The following is an 11450-nucleotide window of genomic DNA, read 5'->3' on the forward strand; positions in this document are numbered from 1 at the left end:
TGTTCTCCCCACTGTATATATAAAAAATAAAAAAAAGAATCACATTTTTATTTGGCGTACCCTGACAGCATTGCGCGTATCCCGTACACCAGTTTGGGAATACCTGAAGTAAATAATATGTGTGTGAAATTTGTTTTCCTTTAGAATGAACCATTATCATGCACCTGAATCAAAAGAGCGGCAGCGGGAAAAAAAATACATGTCATCTATGCACTTAAATAGCGAACGGAGGACGCTTTTCCCTGTGGTTTATTTTCATGCCAGCCAGGTAGGCTATACTCCTGTTGTAAATATAAGCAACGTGTTTAATATTAGGAAAGTTGACAAATAAATAAAGTAGGCCTAGCCTATAGAAAGCTGATCCTCCTCTTTTTAGTAGAGGCCATCACTCTATTTTCTCACACAATTGCATAGCCTATTGAAATGTTGCGCAACATGAGCTCATGGGCTCTCATGAAGTGATTGATTAGATTTTCGAATACATTTTTATTGATGTCAAGAGTGATTAGAGGGACAATAGAGTGCTGAGTACCAGGCAGATTGCAAGTTTGGTATACTACTAATGACCATCATCAGCTTCCGAGCTTGGAGAAGCCTAATTACCATGACTAAACGGTCACGTGGAATTTGGCTGCCTTCATGAATCGTGACTGCAAGTGTGACAGTTATACGGTCACCGCAACAGCCCTAAGTATAAGAACAATTCCTAATATTAAGAACAAATTGAGAACAAATTCCTAATATTGAATATTCACCTGGTCAGTCTATATCGTGGAAAGAGAAGGTGTTCTTAATGTTTCGTTCACTCAGTGTATATCCCCATGCTTTCATTCATCTGAATAATAGTACAGTATGAATGAGTGACTTTAAATACCCATAAGTACATTTAGCATTCGTTAGAAATCAAACCATGGCTAAAGCCTTATCATTGAAAGCACCTAAGTCAACACAATGAATGAGTTGAGTGAATGAATTTGGGAGAATGTCTGTCTCATCTGCAGTGGTGGCTTTATTTAACTATAAAGCAAGGGGGCACACCTACAATTCAGGGTCATTGAGGACAAGGGGTACATCTTAGTGTTAGACAGAGAAGGATTAGGCCATTGATCATCAATCAAATTTCAATCAAATTTATTTTATAAAGCCCTTTTTACATCAGCAGTTGTCACAAAGTGCTTATACAGAAACCCAGCCTAAAACCCCAAAGAGCAAGCAATGCAGATATAGAAGCACAGTGACTAGGAAAAACTCCCTAGAAAGGCAGGAACCTAGGATGAAACCTAGAGAGGAACCAGGCTGAGGGGCGGCCAGTCTATAAGGCCAGAACGTTCTCATTTTAGACACTGAACCAAGAGCCACACACTCCAAAAAGTGTTTTGCCATGGCTCCCGAGTGGTGCAGCGGTCTAAGCCACTGCATCGAGGCGTCACTAAAGACCCGGGTTCGATCCCAGGCTGTGTCGCAACCGGCTCTGACCGGGAGTCCCATAGGGCGGCGCACAATTGGCTGAGCGTTGTCCGGAATAGGGGAGGCTTTGGCCGGAGGGGCTTTACAAATCAAATGGTCACATACACATATTTAGCATGTTATTGCAGGTGTAGCGAAATGCTTGTGTTCGTAGCTCCGACAGTGCAGTAGTATCTAAAACCAATTCACAACAATTCACACGAATCTAAAAGTAAAAGAATGGAATTAAGAGTAGCATTGACTAAAATACAGTAGAATAGAATACAGTATATGCACATGAGATGAGTAAAGCAGTATTGAAACATTATTCAAGTGACTAGTGTTCCATTATTAAAGTGGCCAGTGATTCCAAGTCTATGTATACAGGGCAGCAGCTAGTGATGGCTATTTAACAGTCTGATGGCTGTTTTTCAGTCTCAGCTTTGATGCACCTGTATTGACCTAGCATTCTGGATGATAGCGTGGTGAACAATTGTAAATGAGAACTTGTTCTCAACTTGCCTACCTGGTTAAATAAAGGTGAAATAAATACAAATAAAAACAGGCCGTGGCTCAGGTGGTTGATGTCCTTGATGATCTTTTTGGCCTTCCTGTGACATTGGGTGCTGTAGGTGTCCTGGAGGGCAGGTAGTTTGACCCCGGTGATGCATTTGGCAGACTGCACCACCCTCTGTAGAGCCCTGCGGTTGAGGGTGGTGCAGTTGCTGTACCAGGCGGTGATACAGCCCAACAGGATACTCTTAATTGTACATCTGTAAAAGTTTGTGAGGGTTTTAGGGGCCAAGCCAAATTTCTTCAGCCTCCTGAGATTAAAGAGGTGCTGTTGCGCCTTCTTTACCACACTGTCTGTGTGGACAATTTCAGATCGTCAGTTTTTAATTTTTAATTTATTTCACCTTTATTTAACCAGATAGGCCAGTTGAGAACAAGTTCTCATTTACAACTGCGACCTGGCCAAGATAAAGCAAAGCAGTACGACAAAAACATCAACACAGTTACACACGGGATAAACAAACGTACAGTCATTAACACAATAGAAAAAGTCAGTGATGTGTACGCCAAGTAACTTGAAGCTTTCCATCTTCTCCACTGCAGTCCCGTCGATGTGGATGGGGGCGTGCTCCTTCTGCTGTTTCCTGAAGTCCACGATCAGCTCCCTTGTTTTGTTGACGTTGAGCGAGAGGTTATTTTCCTGGCACCACTCTCCCAGGGCCCTCACCTCCTCCCTGTAGGTTGTCTTATCATTGTTGGTAATCAGGCCTACTACTGTTGTGTCGTCTGCAAACTTGATGATTGAGTTGGAGGCGTGCGTGGCCACGCAGTCATGGGTGAACAGGAAGTTCAGGAGGTGGCTGAGCACACACCCTTGTGGGGCCCCTGTGTTGAGGATCAGTGAAGTGGAAATGTTGTTTCCTACCTTCACCACCTGGGGGCGGCCCATCAGGAAGTTCAGGACCCAGTTGCACAGGGCGGGGTTCAGACCCAGGGCCCCGAGCTTAATGATGAGCATGGAGGGTACTATGGTGTTGAATGCTGAGCTATACTCAATGAACAGCATTCTTACATAGGTATTCCTCTTGTCCAGATGGGTTAGGGCAGTGTGCAGTGCGATGGCAATTGCATCGTATGTGGATCTATTGGTGTGGTAAGCAAATTGAAGTGGGTCTAGGGTGTCAGGTGAGGTAGAAGTGATATGATCTTTAACTATACTCTCAACGCACTTCATGATGACAGAAGTGAGTGCTACGAGGCGATAGTCATTTAGTTCAGTTGCCTTTGCTTTCTTGGGTACAGGAACAATGGTGGACATCTTTAAGCAAGTGGGGACAGCAGACTGGGATAGGGAGAGATTGAATATGTCCGTAAACACTCCAGCCAACTGGTCTGCGCACAGATGGACTCCAATCAAGTTGTAGAAACATCTCAAGGATGATCAATGGAAACAGGATGCACCTGAGCTCAATTTCTAGTCCAATAGCAAAGGGTCTGAATAGTTATGTAAATAAGGAATTTCTATTTTTAATACATTTGCACAAAAAACAAAACTGTTTTCGCTTTGTCATTATATGGTATTTTGTGTAGATTGATGAGGAAAAACATACTTTTAACCCGTTTTAGAATAAGGCTGTAACGTAACAAAATGTGGAAAAAGTCAAGGGGTCTGAATACTTTCCGAATGCACTGTATCTTTAAGTCGAGCAGTAAATTTCAAACATAGATTCAACCACAAAGATCAGGGAGGTTTTCCAATGCCTCGCAAAGGGCACCTATTGGTAGATAGGTAAAAAAGGTAAAAAAAGAAAAAAGCAGACACTGAATATCCCTTTGAGCATGGTGCAGTTATTAATTACACTTTGGATGGTGTACCAATACACCCAGTCACTACAAAGATACAGGTATCCTTCCTAACTCAGTTGCCGGAGAGGAAGGAAATCACTCAGGGATTTTACCATGAGGCCAATGGTAACTTTAAAACAGTTACAGAGTTTAATGGCTGTTATAGGAGAAAATTGAGGATGAATCAACAACATTGTAGTTACTCCACAATACTAACCTAATTGACAGAGTGAAAAGAAGGAAGCCTGTACAGAATACAAATATTCCAAAACATGCATCCTGTTTGTAACAAGGCACTAAAGTAATACTGCAAAAAATGTGGCAAAAATTCACTTTTAGTCCTGAATACAAAAGTGTTATGTTTGGGACAAATCCAATACAACACATTACTGAGTACCACTATCCATAATTTCAAGCACGGTGGTGGCTGCATCATGTTATGGGTATGCTTGTAATCGTTAAGGACTGGCGAGTTTTTCAGGATAAAAAGAAACGGAATGGAGCTAAGCACAGGAAAAATCTTAGAGGAAAACCTGGTTCAGTCTGCTTTCCACCAGACACTGGGAGATGAATTCACCTTTCAGCAGGACAATAATCTACAACACAAGGGCAAATCTACACTGGAGTAGTTTACCAATAAGACAGTGAACGTTCCTGAGCGGCCAAGTTACAATTTTGACTTAAATCTGCTTGAAAATCTATGGCAAGACTTGAAAATGGTTGTCTAGCAATGATCAACAACAAATTTGACATAGTTTGAAGAATTTTGAAAATAATAATGGACAAATATTGCTAAATCCATGTGTGAAAAGCTCTTAGAGACTTACTCAGACAGACTCACAGCTGTAATCGGTGCCACGGGTGATTCTAACATGTATTGAATACTTATGTAAATAAGATATTTCTGTATTTAATTTTCAATACATTTGCAAAAATATCTTAAAACATGCTTTAACTTTTTCATTATGGGGTATAGCGTGTAGATGGGTGAGAAAAAAAAGATTTATTCCATTTTGAATTCAGGCTGTAACACAACCAAATGTGGAATAAGTCAAGGGGTATGAATACTTTCTGAAGGCACTGTACATCAACACTTGATCACCGGAGGAAAGCAAGTAAAATCACAACAAAACAAAACTGTAGTTAATATTGTAATAATATTGTAAAAATATTCTCCAGGGGACACGATTGTTTGAAGTTGTTTGTCAACTGAAGTAATTTCATGATAGTGATCACTGCAGATATTAGCATAATTTTTTTTTTTGCCAGTTTGCTACAGCAGGAAAATAATCCAGCATACATGTTTTGTTAGGGCAAATTGTAAATTACAAAAAAAGTGGAAATTATAAACTTTAGAAGGCTTTTTATACCTTGAATACACTACAACTTTGCATTTCCTGCTGTGTAGGAAAAGTCTCAGCAACAAAATAGTGATCAAATTAAGATCCTACATCTGTAAGTGATAGTACATTACAACACAAGACTGCTTATCTGAATCCATAGCACAGGGGAAATTGACAGATAAAACCATCCCACTCAACACATTTGACCCCCTTTACCCCGTCTCCTTCAAATCCTGTAGACTAATAGTTGTATCAGGGATCCTCTGCATAGCTGATGACAGTTTAATCACCCAATGGTGTGTACAATACTCACTGACCTGTGGTGTTCATTTCTCATCTAAATGTCCACTAATTACATGTGTTAGCTTCCGAAACAGGTCGCCTGAACATGATGAGATGATGATGTCTATTAATGGGTCAATCAAACACAATTAAGAGAGTAGGCTTGAATTATGACAACCTAGAACCCGAGGGTAACTGAGGCCATGCTCAAACATAATTAGGCGATTGGTTGACGACTGCCATTGAAAGAACTGATCCTGAAGCATACACTGAGTATACTAATCATTAGGAACACCTTCCTATAATTGAGTTGCACCCCCCCCCCCCCTTGCCGTCAGAACAGCCTCATTTCTTTGTGCCATGGACTCAACAAGGTGTCAAAAGCGTTCCACAGGGATGCTGGCCCATGTTGACTCCAATGCTTCTCACAGTTGTGCCAAGTTGGCTGGATGTCCTTTGGGTGGTGGACAATTCTTGATACAATTTTCCAAAGGAAGGCAGATCTCCATACCCTCCTCTGTTGGCTTGTGACCTGGATTCACTCGGTCTAGACAGGACCTGGGATCAGTGATTCACTCGGTCTAGACAGGACCTGGGATCAGTGATTCACTCCGTCTAGACAGGACCTGGTATCAACGATTCACTTCTTCTAGACAAGACCTGGTATCAGTGATTCACTTCTTCTAGACAAGACCTGGTATCAGTGATTCACTCCATCTAGACAGGACCTGGTATCAGTGATTCACTCCATCTAGACAAGACCTGGTATCAGTGATTCACTTCTTCTAGACAAGACCTGGTATCAGTGATTCACTCCATCTAGACAGGACCTGGTATCCGTGGTTCACATCTCCATATACGCTGAGTATACCAAACATTAAGAACACCTTCCTGATATTGAGTTGCACCTCTACAAGGTGTCGAAAGCGTTCCACAGGGATGCTGGCCCATGTTGACTCAATGCTTCCCACAGTTGTGCCAAGTTGTCTGGATGTCCTTTGGGTGGTGTACAATTTTTGATACACATTCAAAAATTTGAGCGTGAAAAACCCAGCAGCGTTGCAGTTATTGACACAAACCGGTGCGCCTGGCACCTTCCACCATACCCCATTCAAAGGCGTTTAAATATTTTTTCTTGCCCATTCACCCTCTGAATGGCACACATACACAATCCATGCCTCAAGTGTCTCAAGACTTAAAAATCCTTCTTTAACCTGCCTCCTCCCCTTCATCTACACTGATTGAAGTGGATTTAACTAGTGACATCAATAAGGGACCATAGCTTTCAGCTGGATTCACCTGGTCAGCCTATGTCAGGGAAAGACCAGGTGTTCTTAATGTTTTGTCCACTCAGTACAGCGCAAACCAGATAGCCTATTAAAGCTATGAGTCACACTCGTTCCCCAGAAGGGAGAAAACAGGAATAAAGGAGAAGGATGTCATGGGGGAGAATCTCAATTGCATACTCCTCACATCCTCTCTCCTCTCGCCTCATTCTCAAAACCCATTGGATGAGAAAGCCTGAGGTCCTTCCCCTTCTGACCTTCTGCTCTAACCGTATGAATATTATCCAAACGCATCAGAATCTCTCATGGCTTCACGTTAAAAAGAAATTACTGTCCAGTCTTCTGATTTTCTTTAGGAGTGTTATATTTTTCAAAAAACCACAGTATTTTTAAGGCCAGTTAGTACATGCTAGCAACACGTATAACCACCAAACCAGACAGGCAAATTCAGGGCAGCTAAGACAACCCAAGCCAAGGACAAATCGACTTAAATCTACAGTTTTATATAGAGCCATAGCTGAATGGAACTCTTTACCAATCCATATTTCTCAGGCAAAAAGTAAATCCACCTTCAATAAAAAAATTCAAGAACATCTAATGTGATAGACCATATGACTGGACAGGAAATAGAAATAACATCTAATGTGATAGACCATATGACTGGACAGGAAATAGAAAGAACATCTAATGTGATAGACCATATGACTGGACAGGAAATAGAAAGAACATCTAATGTGATAGACCATATGACTGGACAGGAAGTAGAAAGAACATCTAATGCGATAGACCATATGACTGGACAGGAAGTAGAAAGAACATCTAATGTGATAGACCATATGACTGGACAGGAAATAGAAAGAACATCTAATGCAATAGACCATATGACTGGACAGGAAATAGAAAGAACATCTAATGTGATAGACCATATGACTGGACAGGAAGTAGAAAGAACATCTAATGCTATAGACCATATGACTGGACAGGAAGTAGAAAGAACATCTAATGCTATAGACCATATGACTGGACAGGAAATAGAAAGAACATCTAATGCAATAGACCATATGACTGGACAGGAAATAGAAAGAACATCTAATGTGATAGACCATATGACTGGACAGGAAGTAGATAGAACATCTAATGTGATAGACCATATGACTGGACAGGAAATAGAAAGAACATCTAATGTGATAGACCATATGACTGGACAGGAAGTAGAAAGAACATCTAATGAGATAGACCATATGACTGGACAGGAAGTAGAAAGAACATCTAATGAGATAGACCATATGACTGGACAGGAAGTAGAAAGAACATCTAATGTGATAGACCATATGACTGGACAGGAAATAGAAAGAACATCTAATGAGATAGACCATATGACTGGACAGGAAATAGAAAGAACATCTAATGTGATAGACCATATGACTGAACAGGAAATAGAAAGAACATCTAATGCAATAGACCATATGACTGGACAGGAAATAGAAAGCATCAACTGAATGTTAAATGTGTTTCCTGTCAGGTATTTTAAATTATCTGTATTGTCTACTTGTTGAATGTTTGTGAAGTCTTGATTGTGGTTGTTTGTAATGTCTTGTTAATTGGTGTTGGACCCCAGGAAGATTAGCTAGCGTTATGGCGTTAGCTAATGGGGATCCTAATAAAAATTACAAAATTACTCCAATGGGGTTTGAGATTCTCCTAGGGTAGACAACAGAGTGGGACAATTCCCACAGAATCAAGCTAATTGCAGTGGTCTAAAAATGTCACCTGGAAGGAAACCACGGTAATAATGCTCTCCATTCAGAGTCATACACTTGATTAATGCTCAGAAGCTGAATCACCTTCTCTCTTTCAGTCTGCAACTGAATATGTTGTTACTCTCCCCTGCCCCATGCAGTCAAAATCACCCCTTTACCAGACCTAACCCTCTTTCATCAGGGTAGGTGGTACCTTACGGTGGAAAACACACAATGATACTAACTGACCCTAATCTCCAAACCCCTATATCTTTACCAAACCTAACCCTCTTTCATCAGGGTAGGTGGTACCTTACGGTGGAAAACACACAATGATACTAACTGACCCTAATCTCCAAACCCCTATATCTTTACCAAACCTAACCCTCTTTCATCAGGGTAGGTGGTACCTTACGGTGGAAAACACACAATGATACTAACCTGCTACAACTCCCCTAATCTCCAAACTCTATATCTTTACCAAGACTAACCAGTCTTATCTTGTGATGGGAGACCCACATTAAACTAACTTGGTACTTTAGAACTAGGGGCCCTACTGGTTATACTAGTTAGATAGGCCTGGTGCTACTTAATAAAAAATACTTGTGGAGGGCACGGCCTTAACACATTCATGATTCATCTATGAGTCAGTAGGATATCATGTGAAGGGGGATTTAGGGTGGGGCCTCAGCTGTGACAAATACGGTTGCTTGTGGGTTTCCTTCCTTAACAGATAAGATGTGTTCCATTGATCTCTTGGACATTTACTATGAGAAACCAGAGATTATTAGTTTGAGGCCTACAAGCTTGACTTGAAGCTGGATGACGTAAAACTAGATGTTTAAATTAAATCGTTTGCCTGTCATTACAGATTAGGCTTTTGATGGGTACTGTGTCCTTTTATGGTTTGGTTATAAAGGTGTTATAGCAAGCCTCATGACCTGTAGTGTTCCCCAATGGCATCACTGATGAGCTATCCAACTGCACCGCTGGGTTCATCTGGATTCTACAATATGACGTAACCGGTGGCCCCATTGGTTGCTCCTTACATCTCCAGCTGTTCTGTGAGAGTCATCGTCAGAGCCTCAACAAAACGGCATTTCTGATCCTGCCGCCATTTTGTATTTTTATATTTCACATTTTTAGACCAGTTGACAGTAAAAGGTTAGGCCAGGTGTGTGTAAACAATGGCAGCATGTTCTTAATCCAATACACAGACAATAATCCAGATTATTAAAAATGTAATCCATTTGTCTGGGCAAGAGGAACAAAAAAAAAATCGATAGAGTAAAGTAATATTACATTCTCAGGCACACTCGTGGAGCACAAATCAAATGTGCAAGTCACATTTGAGTCTGAAATGTGCTTTATGCCATTTGCAATCCATTGCCACAATGTCAATCTGATAGACAGTGATAACGCGATTGTCTAGCAACCTTCGCCGAAGGTTGTGTGTTCGAATCTCATCACAGAAAACTTTAGCATTTTCGCTAATTAGCAACTTTGTAAAAAATTACCGCTTTTTAGCTACTTTGAAACTACTTAGAATGTTAGCTAACCCTTCCCCTAACCTTAATGCTTAAACCTAACTTCTAAACCTAACCTTAACTCCTAGCTTAGCTAATGTTAGCCACAACAAATTGAAATTCAAAACATATTGTAATGAAACAGCAGGGAGCAGGTCTCGAACCCTCGACCTTCAAGGCTGAAGTTTGGGCATGCTATCGACTGTGCCGCAAAAGCACGCTCAAACGGCAGAGTTGATATCCGGCCGTATAAACCCAGGGTCGTTACAATATCATCCGTTTTTGCAAATTCGTAAAATATTGTATAATTGCAATTCGTAACATATTGAACAAATTGCAATTCATAACCTATTGTCTAATTGCAATTCATAACCTATTGTACAAATTGTAATTCGTAGCATATTAAACGAATTGTAAATCGTAGCATATCTTACGAAATGGATGATATGCATACCATACGTAACGATACGGATGATACGTAACGTAAACTACTAATCGATGGGCTCCCTGATTTACGTTTACTATGTTACGTCTATCCCTGAGTCCTGGTTGTATAATGATGAAACGAATAAAACCATTTGGCCTATTCGATAGCCTACCTATCAACGAGAATGCAGTCAGTGACAAGCCTTGGTCATAACAACGACACACCCTCTGAATAGTCTCCAATAGCTTTGTAAATTGATATCAAATGGCTGGTGAAGAATAGTCGCAAGAGTGGTCAATCACCCGAACAGTGCTCTTATATGAAAATAGAGCTCGAGATGGTAACCAGTTTTAAGCATATAATGATTAGGTCGCCTTTTTATTTATTTTTTTACATTGCCAAAAGCCAATTTCGTGGTTTAGATATCTGTCTAGCGGTCTGGAAGAAACATTTCCTGTCCCCGGTTTCACTCAGTTCTTGAACCTCAGGCTACAAATCCGACGAATTCCGCATATAACTCAACATTTTATCAGCGGTTAATTTTTCCTTACCTGTACATAATTGTTTTCACAGTATTCTGCAACCCTCGATAGATTTTGGTAGCTTTCCACAAGCGCTCGTTTACCGGCTGGAATTTCTTCCTCTAGCAACATTTGTAGCTCTGCCATCTTACATCCCTCTGCATTTCTCTCCTCCCTTTCCTTTCAATGAGGCAAAGCGATGATGCTTTTGGTGTGGTGTGAAAGGGGCTCCCCCGCCTGGTATTGTGGGATTTCTGGCCTCGATTTGATCACTGTTACATTTTACCGTGCTCTGGACTCGTTGTCAACTGTGATTGGTTCAGATACTACATCGATTAGTCGTGGATCAATTGATTTTCAGTGCGATTGTGGCTTGTTGAACCCAGAGCTGATCAAGAGGGATCGGGTCTAGTGACACAAGGTAGCCAGTGTACCACTGATGGCGCGCAGCTTTTGCTGCAATCTATATGCTACATTTTAAGATTTTGTCCTCGCGCGTGTGTATCTAATATATATATATGC

The 11450-nt window shown here is 40.9% G+C and overlaps 1 protein-coding gene across 7 annotated transcripts in view; it reads right to left on the reverse strand.

The window, feature by feature from the left end:
• LOC139559689 (abl interactor 1-like) overlaps window positions 1–11170 on the reverse strand; it is a 54875-nt gene extending 43705 nt beyond the window's left edge. For all 7 annotated transcript variants that reach the window (XR_011671807.1, XM_071375899.1, XM_071375901.1 and 4 more), the window contains exon 1: window positions 10959–11170. Coding sequence is in view for 6 of the 7 variants with exons in the window: in XM_071375899.1 (XP_071232000.1) it covers window positions 10959–11075 (117 nt within the window). In the remaining variant the exon portion in view is untranslated. The remainder of the gene's footprint in view (window positions 1–10958) is intronic.
• Between the last annotated feature and the right edge of the window lie 280 nt (window positions 11171–11450).

The sequence above is a fragment of the Salvelinus alpinus genome, chromosome 30 (assembly GCF_045679555.1).
Source record: "Salvelinus alpinus chromosome 30, SLU_Salpinus.1, whole genome shotgun sequence".
NCBI classification, from domain to species: domain Eukaryota; kingdom Metazoa; phylum Chordata; class Actinopteri; order Salmoniformes; family Salmonidae; genus Salvelinus; species Salvelinus alpinus.